This window comes from Hibiscus syriacus, unplaced genomic scaffold (assembly GCF_006381635.1).
Source record: "Hibiscus syriacus cultivar Baekdansim isolate YM2019G1 unplaced genomic scaffold, ASM638163v2 tig00110214_pilon, whole genome shotgun sequence".
NCBI lineage: Eukaryota > Viridiplantae > Streptophyta > Magnoliopsida > Malvales > Malvaceae > Hibiscus > Hibiscus syriacus.
The window spans coordinates 121,104-142,325 of NW_024062631.1; the positions used below are offsets into that span (position 1 = coordinate 121,104).

Genomic DNA, 21,222 nt, shown 5'->3' on the forward strand with positions numbered 1-21,222 from the left:
TGAAAGTAATGCATCCATTCAAGTTTCAATTTGCAGAAGAGTCGCAACGAGAGAAATGAAAATCGCAACGCGAAATGACTATCTGCACGAGAGAAATGAAAATCGCAACGAGAGAATCGCAACGCGAAATGAAAATCGCAACGAGAGAATCGCAACGCGAAACCAAAATCGCATTGCGATTTCATTTCGCGTTGCGATTCTCTCGTTGCGATTTTCATTTCGCGTTGCGATTCTCTCGTTGCGATTTTCATTTCTCTCGTTGCGATAGTCCATCTCTCGTTGCGATTTTCATTTCAACCAAAAGACAAAACAGTGTTGCAAATTTAGTTTCAAGAATAAACTACTACTTTTATGTTATTGTTTTTGGTATATCTTCCAGTGTAGTTTTTGGTATATCTAACTTGGTATGTTTATTGTTTTTGTAGAAATTTTTTTCGGCTTCATTGACATTAAGGAATAAAGTTAGCCTAGCCATACAATTGCTCGAAGCTTTCACCTGCACAAGACAATTGTTTGAGGAAACCTGCTTCGGGCCATGGCTGAGAGTACAGCATACGGGTGGAGATGCTAATTGACCCATTGTGGCTTCAGACCATGACATCAAATCTACCCGACAGTATACAACGTGGTGAGGAAGAGATATGGTTTCATTTTCCACCAGCGTATACTTGTTTGGGGAAGGAGTTCTGCTTAATCACTGGTCTACGATTCGGACACGATGATGTAGGCCGGTACACTCGTCATATCGCCCGCCCATCATGGTTATCCCGGGTTTTCCTGATGAGTCAATGAAGAAGCCGAACCTACACGTCGACGACCTGAAGAAATTGTTTAATAAGAAAGAGGTTTCACTCGGATGGATGACGTCGATGTTGTCCGAGTATGCCTTCTACTACTTTGTATGCCGACTTTTTAGGCAGAGAGGCACAACCTATTCCTCGGGAGCTAATATTGGTAGAGGACCTGAATGCATGGAATCTGTTTCCGTGGGGTTCGTATATGGAAAGCTACTTGGACTAAGTTGTCTACTGCATTTGATGACCGCAAAAGTTTGCGTGGCGATGGGTCGAAATACACTTTGTCAGGCTTTGTTTGGGCCTTTAAGGTAAGAATTTATATATAATGTTTCTAAAATTATAATTAATTATTTAACAATTACTAATTTTGTTATTATATTGTTTGTAGATTTGGATATTCGAGGCTTTCCCCAGCATGCATACATATGCAATAAAAACGTCAAATGATATTCCCAGGGCTATTTCCTGGAAGAGGAAAAATCTGTTGGATTGGGAAGACTTAATACCATATGCGACAATAAATAATGTAAGTTAACACAAATACTTTCATATAATATATAAACAAGTTATTAATAGTAGACGTTTAACTTTGTTTGAGTTTTTATATTGTTAGGAGGCCAAAATTCCATTACAAAGACTGACACCCACGGAGGAAGAGCTTGCCACTGATTGGTGGCAAGCTAGTCAGAGTTTTTTTGATGGCACGGATGATGAGCAGCATCCACTTCCTCCAATTCGAGAGCCATCACCTCACCTAGAGCCATCACCCGATCGACCCGACTATACACCTCTAGAACGAGAGCCATCACCTATCCGTCACATCATCGAGCCTCTTCTCCACCATCACCTCATGATAGGCGACCGGCAAAGATGCCACGACTCCTATCTCCCTGTTCTCCACCTCCACCTCTACGGGATGAGTCAAGGGAGTTACGTGATGAGGTCAATGCCTTGCGTGAGGAGATCGGTACTCTACGCGATAACGATGGTGCATGGCGTGTGGAGGTGTCAACTTTACGTGGTGAGGTTGCCGCTCTACGTGAGATGATAGTATCGTTGCAGAATGAGGTTCATACTCTACGCAACGAGGTAAGTTTAAGATATTCCATATTTAACTTGATGATAAATTTACTCGTAATTTCACTTAGATTAGCCATTTCACTTAGATTGCTTAGTAAATTTATTCGGTTGCTGCCAATTCTGCTAAACTGTGTATTCTTTAACACTGTGAAATAGTATTTGTCTTTATTTTGTCTTTTGGTTGAAAGTAAATTTGTTCGGTTGCTACCAATTCTGCTAAACTAATACCCTGAAGTCAGTATTTGTCTTTGTTTTGTCTATTGGTTGAAGTAATGCAATCCATTCAAGTTTCAATTTGCAGAAGAAGAAATAGTTTACTTTCGCAACACGAAACTTAAAATCGCAACGCGAAACCAAAATCGCAACGCGAAACCAAAATCGCAACGCGAAATGAAAATCGCAACGACAGAATCGCAATGCGAAACCAAAATCGCAACGACAAAATCGCAACGCGAAACCAAAATCGCATTGCGATTTTCATTTCGCGTTGCGATTCTCTCGTTGCGATTTTCATTTCGCATTGCGATTCTGTCGTTGCGATTTTCATTTCGCGTTGCGATTTTGGTTTCGCGTTGCGATTTTGGTTTCTCGTTGCGATTCTCATTTCGCGTTGCGATTTTAAGTTTCGTGTTGCGAAAGTAAACTATTTCTTCTTCTGCAAATTGAAACTTGAATGGATTGCATTACTTCAACCAATAGACAAAACAAAGACAAATACTAACTTCAGGGTATTAGTTTGAAACATATTTTTCTTTGTTATCTGATGCATTTTGTGAACTATGATAGAATAATGACTTGGGTGAATACAATGCAAGTTTGAAACATATTTGTCTTTGTTTTCACTGTTTAAATAGCATGTCTGTTTATTTACTGATTTTTGTATTTAATTATTTAGCGGCCCGATAGAGTGGATGCTTTACGTCGGGTTATGCTTGCACGACGGAGTTCACGCATCAGACAGCGTGCACGTGCTATTAAGTCTCCGTACACCCCAATAGTGCGAAGACACCGCAAGAAGAAGCCCGACTCGCCTGTCATCCCTCAAGAGTCCATTCCTATCGTTGAAGAGGCCCCCCTATCATTCCTCGAGAGTCCCCTCCCACCGTTCAAGAGGCCACTATCATCATTGAAGAGGTCCCTCCCACCATTCAAGAGCCCGATTCACATGGCGTCATATGTAGGCTTCTTGAGAAACCCTCTGACGTGCCGGACATAATGGATGAGAGTTGGCTCTCGTATAAGTTACCGGCCAGTACCATTCCAGTATCGGAAGTGGAGAGGAGACAACTACCAGACACAATTCTGGAAACACCCTTGGGCTAAGACCGCAGTTGATTTTTATCTACATGAGCGGAGCCAGGGGTGTTTCACTGACATATGCAAGCTCACCGATGATATCTATTTGTTGCTTGATCGGTCTTGTTGGGGCGTATTATTAGGGGTCGGAGACAATGGCTATTTCGATGGGGGGGTAAGTCTTATATTTTTCTTATATTTCAATTTGATTAATTTTTTTTAAATTTATGTATGTCACTAATATATGTCTTTTTTTGTAAAACAGCATATCGATGCGTGGGTGACACGTCTTATAATAATAAGAAAACTTAAGAAAAATAAAAATATACGATATACAATTATGCCGACGTCTTTTAACGCCGTTCACTTGAAGAATCAACGAGATGAATCATTTGATTTGGGCAATGGACAAGCTAAACTTTATCCTGCATGGTGGGAGGTCGATAAGGTTAGTATTTATTTTAGATTGAGTTTAAAGGTTTTATGAAATAAGTGCGCAAATGAATGAATTATTACTTATGATTGCAGGTGTTTATCCCTGTTTTGGAACGTAAACATTGGATTCTCGTCGAGCTTCAGCTCCCATCCCTTAAGACAATAGTGTATGACAGCATGATAAATTACATATCATTGGCTGATTTAAGAGATATATTAAGGGATGGAACTCTCATTTGGCTAAATTCTTGGATGCGATCAATTATTGGACTCGTTCTGGAAACAAGAAGCCAAAGAAGCTCAATATTACAGTTATTAGAGACGAGACCGTGCCACAACAACGGAAGGAGCCAGAGGAGATTGTGGTCCTCTCGTATGCTTGGCGTTGGAGCGTTTGACGACGGGAAGCACCAAGTATCTACCTCCCACCGATAGAGATAGAGCTGCAGTAGGCTTGTGGTTTCGGCATTATATGGCTAAATCGATATATACGAGACGCTGCCTACCTGCATCCGCGTTATAAAAATGTCCATAAACAATTGGTAAGTTTATAGACTTTGGTTTGAAAATGTTTGGTTAAGTACCTAGAATTCAATAATTTGCTGTTTGTAGGTTTTAGATGTGTAGAAAGTGTTGTTTGAGCAAATGTTTGGTTTCTGCAGGTTAATTTCAGAAGTGAACTGCGTGAAAATGATGTATGGCTGCAAAAGTTGATTCAATAGTTTAATTGATTGTTTTTTGATTGTTAATTGATTTGTAAAAGTTGATTCAATAGTAGATGATTGGAAATAAGAATTATGCTTATTTTTTGATTGTTTAATTGATTTGTAAAAGATGATTTGTAAAAGTTGATTTGTTTAATTGATGCGAACATAATTCTTATTTGTGCTTGTTTAATTGATTGAAATGTAATGGTTGATTTTGTTGATTTCAATCTGCATTATGTTGAAGGCAAAAATGACTATCGCAATGCGGAAATGAAATCGCAATGCGAAATGAAAATCGCAACGAGAGAATCGCAATGCGAAATGAAAATCGCAATGCGGAAATGAAAATCGCAACGAGAGAATCGCAATGCGATTTTCATTTCGCATTGCGATTTTCATTTCCGCATTGCGATTCTCTCGTTGCGATTTTCATTTCGCATTGCGATTTTCATTTCGCATTGCGATTTTCATTTCCGCATTGCGATTTTCATGTTGGGATTTTCATTTCGCATTGCGATTCTCTCGTTGCGATTGTAATTTCTGTGTTGCGATAGTCAAATGCATGCCTAATAAGTGATAACAACTGAATAACAAGAGTTGGTTAAGTCAAAATGGTTGGCCTGAGTCATTAATTCAACTGAAAATGTTAAAAGTTCACACATAAAATCCACATAATACAACGTTTGCATTTAAAAATCACCTAAGTTAACAGTCCCAAAAGGTGAAGCCAGTTGTGATTGGGATTTTAAAGATGATTGCCTTTTGCTTGACACCATATGAGCTTTGGATTTTGATGAGGATCCATATTTTGGTAGAGGAAAAGATGATTGTGATGGCACTGGTGATCCACATGTCAACCTTGTATGACCACTTTCCTTGCACCGACTACATGTCGATCTCTTCTTCTCTTCACCCTTAGACGGTATACGATCGTGACTTTTTGGTCGGCCAAGTAGCCTTCTGTCCATGGCTGGTGGCAAAACTGTTTGTAAGTCATCTGGTATGTCCCACTCAGAAGGATGTGGAATAGGGTAGACAATCTCGGCATAAGTCTGTCGATAAACTTCTGTAGTGTAGCAATCCATAGCGTATGCGCTTGAATCATCTTGGTTTAAATGAAGAGCAACTTTTATAACATGGCCACACGGATAACCAGATGTTTGCCATTTCATACAACTACACGTCCTTGCATTTAGATCGACAAGCCCATTTAAGTTATTATCCAGTACTTCAAACAAAGTGTTTGAACATGGTTCAACTCTCCATGACGTTGACTTCACAACACGTTTCGTTATCTTTTTTCAGTCCATGGTGTAACACGATGTTCCAATGTTCCTGTAAATTTAAATAAATAATACTTAGTAAAATATATGATAAGTTACGAATTCAAAGAAATAATACCTGCATGGTTTCTTTTCTTGTAGTACCACTGTTGAATAGAGGCTCGAAAAAACTCCATTAACATAGTAATGGGTAATTTCCGGGAATGATGACTTAGAGCGTTGATTGATTCTGCACTATTAGACGTCATGAAACCATATCTTGCTCCAAGTTGATGTACTCTTGACCATCTTTCAAACCCGACATCTTCTAGTGTTTGAGCACACTGAGGTAAAACACGTCTTAAACAGTTTATATGCTTATTAAAATCCACTTCCCGATAAGCTTTTACAGCCTTCCAGTATGTCCATTTGTGCTTTTTTATACCAGCAGACCTTGATTTTAGATTTCTATACAAATGAACACCACAAAGTCCATGAAAAGCATCTGGGAAACACCTTCTAACAGCGTTGTCAATTGAGTTTGCCCTATCGGATATGATTGTCAGATTGCTAATAGGACCTATGCAATCCCTAAGATGCCCCATAAACCATGTCCATGAATCAGAGGTTTCAGATTTTCCAACCCCGTAAGCTATTGGCAATATCCCATTGTTAGCATCTATGGCTACTGCTAATAAGTTTACTCCAAGGTATCGACCTTTCAAATGTGCTCCGTCAACTATAATAACTGGGCGCATGCAAGTAATAAACGAACGAATCTACAAAATAATATACACAAGAAATATAATCATTTAAATGTGAAATGCATGTAACTAACAAAAATGAGTCAACAAAATTATATTGATTTACTAACCGTAGCACCAATGGCGATAAACAACAACTCAAAGTGTCCATCTCTATCTGTTTTGATATGAGTTACCGACCCAGGATTTTTCAGCTTTAAATTGTGACAATAAGCCGGCAGTTGGGCAAACGATGCTTCTGGCGACCCCCTCAACAATTCCAAGGCATAACATTTGGCTCTCCAAGCTTGAGAATATGATATACTAATCTTGAACCGAGCATTCATGTCAGTCATAATTTCATGTCCCCGATATACCCTGCCATTCAAAAACATTAACTCAGCCAGAAAACCACCCAACACCTTTTTGTTTGCCTGTCTATGGTGAGGAAAAACTTGGGTTCTTGAACATGTATGTTTATCAATAAAAGTCCTAACTTGAAACATTTCGCAATCTTTTATTCTCTTTGCAATCATACGCCACGTACAGTTTTTGTCAATCATACACCTTGTTTCGAAACGATCTTTGCTTGATTTGTTAACTTTTAGTTGATAGCCATCTTCCACACATTTCGTATACAAAGCTATCTTCAAGTCTTCCTTTGTATCAAAACAATCATCTTTCTTGATACGAATAACTTTTGTGTAACAATCAACTGCTTTCTTTACCAACTCTTCTTCCGGTATCTGAAGTAATTCTGGCATATTCCAGTTATACGCCCGTGGCATTTTCTTTTCTTCGGGGACTTTTTCTTCTTCTTTTTCTTCTTCAGGATTATATGAATTACAGAATGGATGTTCAACATGTTCATTCACAGTCGTAACTTCCTCCTCATTATCATCAACAATATCTTCTTCGGCAACGGCTGTTTCATCATCAAAATTCGGGTATTGACCAATATCAAAATCATTACACGCAGGGTCTGTTTCTTCTTCTGAAACATCATCAAAATCCGTGTATTGACCAATATCAAAGTCCGGATATTGACCAAGACCAAATTTCGAATACTGACTAGTACTCACAATTTTTTCTGTTGGCTCATCATCGTCTAACTGGTCAATAAGAAAACCGGAATTTGGTGCTGAAAGTTGATTGGGATTTGGATTAGAGAAAGGTTGTGGGTTTTGAGAAAAACTTAGTTGATTACTACCCGCTACTAACCCAACAATACTACTTCTAGTTTCAACAATATACAATGTAACATCATCTTGTGAAACACTAATGTAAGCAATGAATCGTTCAACATCTTCATTGTCGGTTAACAAATAAACTTTACCATTTCTCTGATAAGATAGACTAAATCCACTTAGGGGCTCTAAATTCAATTTCTTTGAAACACGTAGCATTAGAGTTTCATAAGTTAACTTTTGTAAAGACAATTTTAGTTGAAGATTCATGGGTAAAGGCATATATTGTAAAACACCATGAACATTATCCCATGACCCTCCAAAACACAAATCTATCCAAACATGATCAACATTAGATGATTTCATGGTTGTAAATTAATTTACTAAACAGACCAGCTGCGAAACTAAAACCTGTTGTCGGATTGGGAAGGATGTCGTTGGATATAGGAACGGATGTCGCCGGAGAGAGTGATAGATGGAGATGGAATGAGTTGCGATTAAGGGATTTAGTTTATGATTTGCTGCTGTTGCGTAGTTATATACCCAAAATTTCAGTGTTGTGATTTACAGATTCTCGTTGCGATTTACGGATTATCGTTGCGATTTACAGATTCTCGTTGCGATTTACGGATTATCGTTGCGATTTACGGATACGCGTTGCGATTTACGGATACGCATTGCGATTTACGGATACGCGTTGCGATTTACGGATACACGTTGCGGTTTACGGATACGCGTTGCGATTTATGTGTTCGCGTTGCGATTTTCATATTCGCGTTGCGATTCTGGAAAATCGCAATGCAAATTTGTACTATCGCATTGCGATTTTCAAGAATCGCGTTGCGATTTTGGAAACTGATTTGCGATTCTGGGGATCGCGTTGCGATTTTTATTTCGCATTGCGATTTTGTTGGTCATTTTGGCAAATCCAAAAAAAGTTGGTTAAAATCGTATATTATAAGGCATTTTTGGTCACTGAGGCGATTTTCTCAAATCTAAAATATATCAAACCACGGTGGAGAAGATTAAAAGTTTAGGTCAAGAGAATATTTTAAAAGTTAATTGACCAAGAAAGAAATGTGCTAAAAGTTGGATGAATAAAATGTAATTTACCCATCCAAAGTTGAATTTTTCCATACTTTGAGAATCAATGTCTGGGTATTCCATGTGGGCTCTCAATGTTAATATTGTCATAATTCTCAGCTTTGTGCCATTGTTTCACTTTCTCTTGCAATGTTTCATGCTCTTATCTTTAGTAGTTAATAATACTACTATTCATAAATTAAAGAGGCAAATAAACTTTTTAAATTATTATTGTTAGTCTTCCCTATATTGATCAAACCACCTACTACCCAGCATTAATGACCATTATCAAAGTGGAGAAACCTTTAACACGACTAAATTACATAAACAAGTTAAAAATATAACCCCCTTCATTCCATTTATGTCCTATTCAAGCATTACATTCATCATTTGCCCTTCAAATTTGGTAGCACTAATTATTCGATATTTATCCGATATTATTGAATTTATTAAATGGTCTCAGTAGTTAAGGAGATCATTGTTCTATCTAGAGGTCCTAAATTCAAACAATTTTATTTTTGAGTGTGTGTGCGTTGTCAATAACTAAAGAAAAAATTTAAATATATATTATTTTGTAATCATCCTAAACTATTCAAGAAGAAAATAAATCGACATTATATCAATATAACATATAAAATAACACAAAATTAAATATATTTAAACATTTTATGTTTTTTATTTTAAGTTGATGACGAGTAAAGCACTTAGACATTGTATAAATAAATAAATAAAATGGGTTGAACTTCAAACGTGGAAAGCAATTGAGATAGTGGCGTCGGAAAAATTAATTGTTCTTCTATATATATATCCACACTAACTACACCAACTCTGACCACTAGATTTTTCTTTTTCCCTTATAAATCACAGAATTGACATTAAAGAAATGGGGTATCATAGATCAAGGAGACATGGAAAATTCAATCAGGAAAGATTTGTCTCTCGGAATCCTGTTGACTACCTTCATGATTCTGCTCAATATTACAATCCCATCGGAATCAAAAAGTGTTTCAGAGCTGAAACATTACTTCCATGGCCTCGAAAACGTCACCACCATCGCTGATAACATGGAGTTTGAGTTCTTATATAGCTCCAACATCGAAAGGATGCTCGCCGACCAAGGCGAGTCGTACGTCAGTCCCGGTGCTCTCATAGCCGAAGAAGCTGCTGTGAGCAAGTGCAGTAGAGGGAAACCGTATCAAAGCTGCCTTCCTCCTCCGAATCTCGAGCCTAAGCCTGATACGTGCTCCACTTATAAGCGAGGATGTCCTAAGCCCCCCAGATAAGGCATGCCAAATGATTTCTCTGCCTACCTTCCTTTTGTTCCACTTCAATCTGCATGCCCTATTACTACTATGGAATAAACAATGTCAATTTTACGATTATGCTTTCAGTTTCAGATGGATTCGAGTCTAATCTGCCTTAATAATTTTATCAAATAAAATATAGATAAAATATATATACTAGAATATACTTCCTCACTGTGTTCCATAAAATCCAATTAAATCAAGTTCTTATCTACTTGTAATTTATTCTTAAATGTCAAATTATAATTTTAGTCCCTCTATTATTCTTAAATTTTGAAAATAATATTAGAGGACATATACCGAATTTTAAATTTAAATATAATTTAGTGATCAAAATCAAAATTTGATCATTCTAATATAAAATAAATTTAGAACTAAAGATTGAATTATTGTGACAAAATATAAAATAAATTAAACATGAAATGAGATAAATAAAAAATATGGGTAATAATGAACAAGATATAAATACATGAACGAGTTAAATATTTGTGTAAGGAAGCAGTAATGTGTAAAAAGCTATAAAATTATATAATATTGTATACGTACAAAATAATTAGAACTTGATATAAATATTTAATATTTTGTTCAAATTAAATCAATACTACGAAATAGTTGTAAGGCATGTGGGTGCATTGAATTATAGGACCATCCAAGTAGCCCACAGTAGCATGCACTCATTAATTGTTTTTATTTGATGTCTCGTCCTTCTTGCCGTAGCACCCAATCCTATCCACTTAGAATGCCATAAGAACCATACATTGTTTTTCTTATCAAATTAGAAAACTAGTGAGAAGAGAGAATAAACTAAACATGGGAAACAACGTGAAGGGAGGCGGTCTCCAATCATGTATACCGATTTTGGCAATGATGGCCATGTTCATTCTTTATGAGGCTTCAGCATTTCCGGCTACAACGATCAACAACAGCTCGGCTTCCCAGTGCAGTGCCTCCGGCTTGGAGGAATGCACGGTCGACGTCGACCATGCGAATCTTGTCATTTTTGCCGATCCGGAGACAAGCCTGAAAGTCCCTTCCGGTCATAGATTTTCGGACATTTCCAAGTTGAGGAAAGCTACTCCAAATGGTATATGTAGTAGACCAGCACGTCCAGGTCAGCCTTATAATTCTTGCGTCCCGGACCCGAATCATCCCAAAAAACCAGAAAACTGTAAGACAATTTACAATCGCGCATGCAAGTAGGATTTTCCAGACTATATATGGTTCTCTTTAGCTACTGCTTATGTATTGTACACTAAATAAAGATTGTATGTATTTTCGTAGCTCTTCGTCGTTGATGCTCACTTGACGGCGGCGATCGCTTTATCTAGTCCATTATTTTTGGATATTTTATTTATGTTTTTTTTATTTCATGGTCTACTTACATTTTTTATGTACTTTTTTTCTGATTTTTCTTGTAAATACTTGCATGTTAATGTTGGCGAGAACATATGTCGTTATTTTAAAAACTTAAATCAGTAAATATACTTTTTAAATAGATTATAAATAAAATATTTAATTTAGATTAATTACTTTAAATTTTAAATAGATTATAAATCATTACGGCCCTCTATATTATATTAACAAGATAAATTGTCCGTAAACATAGACTCCAACTTCATATATCAACACATTTAAATATACATTAAAAACACATGATAATATTCTAACTCCTGTAATATAATTAAAATTCTATCACATATACAATAAAAAATTGTTGATATATATATATGTGATTGATTTATATTATAATGATCTCAAAAATTAAAATCTTAAACACCGATAAAATTATATCATTTCATCAAATTTTAAAAACATAAAAATATAATAATACGTTCATCCCTATTTAAATTCTATCAACTCATTTTAATTATAATTAAATGATTGAAAAATGCATTCATTCTTACCTAATATTATTTGCTATATATATATACACACGAACACGGCCAATGTGTACAAGTTTACATATGTAGTTAAAAATGTAGAACGTGCAGGCAATGAGAAGGATGTGGGTATTGGTTTTCATTATTTTAAAACCATGATTTAAAGTTCCACTTGCTAGCAAACAGTTGACATTTTTGGTTTAGCTGCAATTTGCATGAATAGTCCGAAGAACCATTCTTATTTCGGCTATAAACAATATCCCACCGGCCACCACCTTAAAAAGACGCGTTTGAGTTGCGTTATTTATTAACACGTCTGAGAGAGAATAAAGTCGGGGGTAAAACCTGAAGCCAAAATGAAGAAAGAATGTCTCTCTCTTGCAATTTTAGTGGTGGTATGCTACAATTCAATGAATCCCTCCAGAGCTGGTTTAGTAGAAACCAACAGCACCACCTCCATAATCGCTGACGACATCGAGTTGGTGTTTCTGATGGATTCGCATTTTGGTAGGATCCTTCAAGGTGGCGGAAGTGTGACCAGAAACACCGGCAATGCCGGTCGGCCAGCAGCAAATTGTGGCAGAGGAAATCCTTATGATAGCTGCCTTCCGAACCCCAACCGCCCGGTTACGCAACAAAATTGCGGGACTTACACCCGTTCCTGCGGAAGGTGAAAGGCCATGAAATATCTCTCCGTATAATGTTAAGGTTTGTTGAAGCCTTTGGTTGCTTGGATAATTTGCTGTGAATTTAATAATCTCTGTTGGGTTGTGTCATTAATATGTACTAATAAGATCATATTTATAAAATTTGCAGTTTTGGGTGTGATTCAAAGCTCCACCACTCTGCATCTTTTAGTTTTTAAAGGACTATATTCATGGATGGGGATCTGGGGTGAGGTATCATATCGACCCTTCAGATCTTAGCTTCACAAGTCCTTATTTTTTTTTTCTATTTTATATTTTTGTCAAAAGAATAGTATCACAAACTTTTAAATCTAAATTAAAATAAAATTTAAATTATAAAACTCTAAATTGTAAATTTATCAAAATTTATAAATTTGAATCATAAAACTCTAAGTTGTACGTAAAAATAAATTCTATTTTTTAAGTTGAAGTTTAATTTTAATTGCTACAAAAATTAAAAACACATGATGCTTGACATCGACTTAAACCAACCATTGAATTAATCAAATTTATTCAAAAATCATCAATCAAGCTTTTAATTCAAATATTCACCAAATCCAATTGATATAAATAAATAAATGAACAATCATTCATATATTTTTAATGAATTAGGTTTGATTCTTACCGCAGATGATGTTGTCGTGGCTTCCCCTCACCTTGTCTTTTTGTTACTTGGAATTTTCCCCCCTACTCTCAATATACATAAAATGCAAATGAAACTGAAGGTTGTTGACTATAATAATAGCATAAAAATTAATGCAAACACTTGTTCAAATGATAATCGCCGTTTTTAACTATTAAATCGTCGCCCTTCTGCTATTAGTGGTTTAGGGTAAAACCCTGAATTGGGTTAGTGGTTGGATATTGATGGGATGGAATGAATATTTTCCTCTGATCTGCTTATGGCCCCTATCTCGATCTTCTTTCTTTTATCTATATCGAAGTGTTTTATTTTTAGCTTGCAACAAAGATATAAGAGACATTGATATGGAATATGATACAACGACGAATCCAAAAATAATTTTTGAGAATGAATATATATATATATTAATAAATATTTTGAGATTCATATTTAAATGGAATTTTTTTGGTGGACAAAATCAATAAATTAAAAATTTAATCAAATAAAATTTGAACACTTGTCTACCCTAAATCTAATGTACATCTGCCATACATGATGGATGATTATGCGCACAACATCGATGAGGACTTCTTCTCTTTACGATTGGAGATTCATGAAATCCTTAAAATCTCTGTTGGAAAACTACTCTGGGAACACAACAGGGTCAATCTTGGGTTTGCAAGAGGTATTGTTCATGGTGCAACCATCAAGGTTTGAACGACGACCGACTTGTAAATCGTTGGTGTGCTAATTACAGAAGGTTTTGTAGAGATTGAAGCAAGCACCAAGGATGCAGTATGCCAAGCTTAAGCAATACTTTCTTAGAGTAGGGTTTAAGGAATCTGCGACCGATGCATCTTTATTTGTTCGACGAGCAAAGGGCCTGAAAGTGTTTATACTTGTCTATGTGGATGATATTATTCTCTCAAGGGATTCCAATTCAGTTATTAAGGAGGTAGTTCGTCAGCTAGGTGAGTAGATCTCTCTTAAGGACCTAGGCGAACTGATTTCCTTGGTATTGAAGCCACACTAAGTAAAGATCAAATTGTACCATTGTAAAAGAAATTATACTAGAGTTGTTAGAGAAAACTAAGATGACTGACGCAAAGTCAACTCCAACATCGATGGTGGTGTCACCCAAAGATTACCTCTTATACAGGGCGACCACTTGAAGACGCACATGTATATAGGAGTATAGTTGATGCATTACCATATCTAAGTCATACTAGACCGGACCTTCAACGTTAACAAGGTGACTCAATACATGTACATACCGTGTGAGAAACATTGGTCATTTGTGAAGAGAATCCTGCACTATTTGAATGTAACTCTCAATCATGGTCTTATTTTTAAAGCCTCATGTTCCTCGTCCAGACTGGTAGCATTTGCAGATGTAGATTGAGCGAGCAATGTGGATGATCATCAGTATGTATCCGGTTATTGTATATTTCTAGGATGCAATTTACTATCTTGGAGCTCTAAGAAACAAAAGACGGTGGCACAATCTACTATAGAAAACGAAATATATAAGTATAGCAGATGTTATGTATGAAGTGGTGTGGCTGGAGATGTTGTTAGCTGACATGGGGTTAAGTCAACAAGAAGCACCTGTCGTGTGGAACGATAATACGAGTGTTGAGGCACAAAACACAAACCCTGTATTCCATGTAAGGTCTAAACATGTGGAATTGGACACGCATTTTATACTAGAGAAGGTGACAAATAAAGGATGAGGGTGAACTATGTTCCCGCAATGCAGCAAACAGTGGATGGGTTGACAAAGCCTTTGATAAGATCCTACCTTTTCTTATTTCGACAAAAAGTTCATATAGTTGGTCAAGAAGGTGCTGAAGAGAAGATTAGGAAGAATGTTGAAGTGTAGGCTGATATAAGTTCATACAGTTTCTCCTTATTCTTTGTTAATTAACCTAGTTTGTTTGTAAGTCTACCCATATTTTAAATTAGATCTTTTGAAAATAATATATAAGGTTTTCTAAAAGTATTTTTATCCACGATTAAAAGCCAGTCCGCTGCAAAATATATCTGGTCATTGTCTAGATTTGTTAACAACTTCTCCATTGTCATTTGTTATCCATTGAAAATTTTCATTGCAACATATTTTTATCATTTAACAAGACGGATGATATAATGCACATAGAAACCGAACATGGGGAAACCGGAAAGCTATTTATATATTTATCATATAAAAACGTACAAAGATTAATACACGGAAAGGACAACAATACAACTGTAGGAGTTTAGGGTTGAAATCGATGAGTTTAGCCACGGCAGTAAGTTCCCCTTCAATTAGCTGAACCTCCTCTGGCAAGACAACTAGCATACTGAGGACTGGGGCAATTTCGTTGCGCCGGAACATTACGATTCCCCGTGTTACCGGTTACTGCTCTGTTTCCGCTCTGGAGGATTCTAACAACGTCAGAATTCATCACCAACTCTGACTCTATGGCCTCCGCGATCCTGCATTCATTGAGGTGGCCTTTGAAGCCTTAACTGGTGTTGCTCTTCGCCGGAAAAGCAGCTTCGCAACGATTTGTTTTCAGGAGTAATATTATCACCATGAAAGCAAAAAGAAAGTCCGTTTTTCTCTTCTGAATTAACTCCATTTCCCCCTCAATTGGCTAAAGGTGAAGGAACCGTTAATCATCTAGTTTATTTTATAGGCGAGGAGGGAAATAAAAGATTAGGAGTTGTTGTACTCGAAATTGACCCTATTAATATCTTATTCATTAAAGGGACAACTTTATTAGGTGATGACATAGGATCCTCAGAGTAGGAATTTGAGATGATACAAAATTCAGAAAATAATTAAGAAATACTTTGCAAATATATTATATTATTTTTAATTTCTCAAATAAATTTAGTTTGTAAATATTGTAAGCAATGTATAATAAGATGTAATGTTATAATAAACAATTAATTAATCATATTTGAACTCGATTAAACTCATTTATAATCTTACTCCTACTCCAAATCCTTCCCATGGCATGTTCAAACCCCATCAAGCAACAAGTACACAACTGCGGACGTGGCAGCTTGGAAACTCGATGCCGCTGTCAAAAACGTAGCTGGTTCCGCAACTTGTTGCAGTAGCCTGGAAGATGGCGCCCTCAGCGACAAAACAGCACCGAGCAGTACTGTATGAGCAAATAAAACATATACATGGACCAAGTTGATGCAAGAAACAACTTTCTTTTGGGCGGCAGCACTCTTCCATGGTTGTCATCATCCACGTCCAGTTCTGCAATGCAGCAGTCTCCGTTTACGACCACTAATAGCTCCGCATTTTGGAATCATCCGAAATGCGATGTCGATGTGTTTAGTAACGGAAACTGGGATGAGTTAAGACCTGTGGTTGAGGTAGCCCTTGAACCCTACCCCAGCGATGTCTTTGATTGTACATAATTATACATAGAAATCGAGCATGTATGTGGCAGCCAGTCATAGCATTCCCTACCCCCCTTGAACTGCCTAATAATGGGGAAAAGAATAGAACCAACCATATGGTATTGGGCATGATCCAACTCTCATGCCATTTATAACACCGTTAGCTGGATTTACTTTCGGGAATCGGTCTTTTAGCCCAGCCCAACTATGTACACCTAACATATCTCAGTTGTACGGCGGAAGGTCCAAGTTGATTAAGGGCATGTTTGTTTTGGGTAAAATGTTTTATGGAAAAATTATTATTTTATATTCTTTTTTATGTTTTAAGTTTGTGCAATCTATTCTCGAATTAGTTATAGACTTAGATAATTTGTACAAAATTAATAAATTAGGGAAGATGAATGTTGATTGAGAAAGGAAGTGTATTGAGTGGTTGGCATTACAAGACTAATGTTGTGAAACGTTGTATTTTTTTAAGACCCGGAATAGCAGTTTTAAAGCTTTACATGTCATAGTTTACGTATGATGAGAAATTTTATTTATTGTTTAATGAGTAATGAGATAGATTTATTTGTCAACGACATAAAAAAAACCCCACCGATTCAGTATCATTTTCCCGAAACTAATCAGGGAAGAGCGAATCTTTACGACTCGTCATCATCAGTGCCACCTAAATCATCACAACCTATTTTATTGATGCAATATTCTTAATATTTTGTTTCACATATTTCGAGTCTTACGCACAGTAATTATACATCAATGCTATCAAACTCAACGTTTGCCAAGGGTCCGTTAAAAGTAAAATATTTTTCGAAAAATATTTTCTTTACTTTTAGTGTTTGGTTAGAGAAAAATTAGTTGGTCAACGTAAAACATTTTCTTGATTAACATAAATTTTTTTTTGTTTTCTGGAAAATGATTTACGTCTGATTTTCCGTAAGTCATTTTTCGAATTTTTCACTCTAAAAAATTAATACTCAAAATAATTTTATTTTATGAATTTAATATTAATAAAAAATTTAATATCATTTTAATCAAAATATTAATTATTAAAATATTTAAAATACATTTATTAATATTTCTAATAATATAACATTATATTTTTAATATTATAATAAAACAATCAATTATATTATAATAATATAAGATATTATATTTATATTTTAATAATATATAATAAATTATTAATAAAATTTATATTATTTATTAATTTCATAGAAATAATATTATTAAATTATTAATAATGAATAATATTATTTATATATTCAATATTAATATAACAATCTAATAATATTTTAATAAAGATATTTAAAATATACTAATTAATATTTTTAAAATATAATATAACACTATTACTTTAATAAATAATTAATATAATTTATAATATTTTATTTCAATAAAGTATTCCAATATTAATATTTTTATTAATAAAATTATAAACAATATTTTCATAATACATAAATTATTTTAATATTTTAAAAATAATAATATTAAGTTTTATGATAAATATTATTATTTATTGTATTTTAATATTTATAATAGACAATTTTTAAAAACTTCATCAACTAGTGAAAAAATGATTTAAATAACATCTTCCAAACATAATAAAATATTTTTCAAAATATATTTTTTAAAAAATATAATTCATTTTACGAAAAATATTTTTCAAAAAATATTTTCAGTGAAACAAACGGACCTTTAATATACATCAATGTGAGTTTTGTTGCTCTTCTCTCAATACCATCATTATTAGTCCAACTTCAATCAACTACGTCATGTGCATCAATGTCATTCTTTAGATTTTCGTAAGTCTCATTCAATCGTGAGATTGTTGATTACACTTATGTAGTCATTTTTCTTCATTAGTCATCTATCATCTTACAATTAGAATGTGCCTATGGACGAATCTATCCCATTAGTACATTATAAAATTAAACACAAACTAAAACCTAAAAAGTTATGAAAGATCTGAAAAAAAGTACATTTGTTACAACAAATCAAAAGTGCCATGTATGATAAATGAATATCATGTTAACCATGATTCTAAAAAATTGAAGAAAAAAGTATTTTTATTCTACATGAAATTAATGATCGATAGTTAAATAACATTTAATAATTAATTAACTTTAGATATTTATTTAAAAAGTAATCTTTTATAATTAACTTTAGATATTTAACATTATATAATGAATATTAGTCATTATTAAAAAAAGGTTTATTACAGGGAATCTAAAAATGTAATAAGTTGATCCACAAAAAATATAAAATGTAATAAATTTGTCAAAAAGAATGTAATAAGTTGATCCACAAAAAAATATAAAATGTAATAAGTTGATCAAAAAAAATATAGAATATAAAATGTAAAAAATAATTTTGTCCTTAGAAATTAATTTTGATTCTTCACGTTACGTCTCTACACAGCTCACCCCGGTGTCACTCATCTAATCTCGTATCTCATGGAGTATATCGCAACTTGTCTGTTGACTTTCATTTTAAAATGGTTTATTGAGATCACCAATGAGATGGTTCCACAGCAGCAGAACCACATCTTCCCTTCATCTGTGCTCACGCTGTATCAAATCTGAAACCCAATGGCATCGATATATTTAACACGTCATTAACATTATCCCTAAGAAAATCCCCACCTCAAAATCGTCATCGCTCATTTTATATTACACCCCAACTCTTCTTCATTTTCTCCTAAACTCGCATCGGCAGGACCCGACCCGACCTCCACAAATATGGTCCACTCTAATTCCACCGACGATTTCAAGCTGGTCGGATTCTCCAATTTCATTCGCACCAATCCCAAATCCGACCGCTTCGCCGTCAAGCGTTTCCACCATATCGAGTTCTGGTGCACCGATGCCACCAACACCGCCCGCCGTTTCTCTTGGGGTCTCGGCATGCGATCCGTCGCTAAATCCGACCTCTCCACCGGCAACATGACCCACGCTTCTTATCTCCTTCGTTCCGGCCAACTTAATTTCCTCTTCACCGCCCCTTACTCCCCCTCCATTGCCCTTTCCCAAAACCTCTCCCCTCATTCCACCGCCTCCATTCCCTCTTTCGATCACGCCCTCTGCCGCTCTTTCTCCGCCTCCCACGGCTTAGCCGTCCGTGCCATCGCCCTCGAAGTCGACGACGCCGAAACCGCCTTCACCACCAGCGTCTCCCACGGTGCCCTACCCTCTTCCCCTCCTATCACCCTCGGCGACAACAACGAAGCCACCCTCTCCGAAGTCAAACTCTACGGCGACGTCGTTTTGCGTTACATCAGTTACAACAAAAACACCAACTCCCACCCTGATTCCTTCTTGCCCGGCTTCGAGAAAGTGGAAGAGGAGCTTTCTTACCCATTGGATTACGGAATCCGAAGACTCGATCATGCGGTCGGCAATGTCCCGGATCTGGGCCGCGCCGTTTCGTACGTTAAATCATTCACTGGTTTTCACGAGTTCGCAGAGTTTACAGCCGAAGATGTGGGGACCAGCGAGAGTGGGCTAAACTCCATCGTTTTAGCCAACAACGATGAAATGGTGTTGCTCCCGATGAACGAGCCGGTGTTCGGGACAAAGAGGAAAAGCCAAATTCAGACGTATTTAGAACACAACGAAGGTGCGGGCGTTCAACATTTGGCGCTGGTGAGCGAGGATATATTCAGGACGCTGAGAGAAATGAGGCAGAGAAGCTTGGTTGGTGGTTTCGAGTTCATGCCGTCGCCGCCGCGCACTTACTACAAGAATCTGAAGCAAAGGGCAGGGGACATTTTGAGTGATGAGCAGATTAAAGAGTGTGAAGAGCTGGGGATTTTGGTTGATAGAGATGATCAAGGCACCTTGCTTCAGATCTTCACTAAACCCATCGGTGATAGGCAAGTTTCCCCCTACCAATCAATTACCTTAGTATTTCAGTACTAATCACATAACTTTACGTGAGCAGGGGAAAAGAAATGTAGAAAGGAATCTTTTATATATAAAAAGAAAAAATGAGTTCATATGCATTTTCATATATAGAATTCTGAATTGGAATGGGAACATTTGTGTAGGCCAACGATATTCATAGAGATAATTCAGAGAATTGGGTGCATGGTGAAGGATGAAGAAGGAAAGCAATACCAGAAAGGCGGATGCGGGGGTTTTGGGAAAGGTAACTTTTCGGAGCTCTTTAAATCCATTGAAGAATACGAGAAATCTCTTGAAGCCAAACAAATTCCTCAATCCCTCACCGCCAAGGCTTGAGATTTTTACTTGGATCTTTTTTATTATTTGAAATATCATACACATGTTCGAAGAAAGAAAATACTACTACCAGATCTTGAACCCGACACCGATAGTGTTAACCACTACCCAAACAGGTGTTGTGCAGTTGGCAGTTCATAGGTGTTTTAAGATTAATTATGCATTTTAGGTGGAAATCAAATTTATTAGCTATCTACTGTATACGGTCCCATATTTCCTTTAATTTACTCTTTCAACTTTCGTTTTGAAACAATATTTTTTAATATTTAAAAAAAGTTGTTTTTTAATAGCACGAGATAAATATAAAGTATTATGTATCTATATATTTTTAATCATTGAAAACACTATTTTACAGACAAAACATGAAATTCACTCGAACAATAAAGTGTGAAAATAACAGTCGAACAAATTAACATGATAAAATCAAAAAAGGTGAAGTACAAAATTTGTGCCATGAATCCGATGGACATCTTCGAATGGTTCAAAACAATTTA

The 21,222-nt window shown here is 35.8% G+C and overlaps 1 protein-coding gene across 2 annotated transcripts; it reads left to right on the forward strand.

Annotated features, from left to right (window-relative positions):
* The first annotated feature begins 3,447 nt into the window (after nt 1–3,447).
* On the forward strand, nt 3,448–20,978 carry LOC120113977 (4-hydroxyphenylpyruvate dioxygenase-like). Of its 2 annotated transcripts, none has more exons than XR_005515352.1 (2): nt 3,448–3,460; nt 20,536–20,673. XR_005515352.1 is itself a non-coding variant. In XM_039135023.1 (2 exons), the coding sequence occupies exons 1-2, from the start codon at nt 19,229–19,231 to the stop codon at nt 20,726–20,728; spliced, it is 1,326 nt and encodes a 441-aa protein (XP_038990954.1). In that variant the 5' UTR covers nt 19,158–19,228; the 3' UTR covers nt 20,729–20,978. The 2 variants fall into 2 exon arrangements, 1 of the variants encoding a protein (XP_038990954.1); XM_039135023.1 differs by lacking the exon at nt 3,448–3,460 and adding an exon at nt 19,158–20,361 and having other exon boundaries at nt 20,536–20,978.
* The last annotated feature ends 244 nt before the right edge of the window (nt 20,979–21,222 follow it).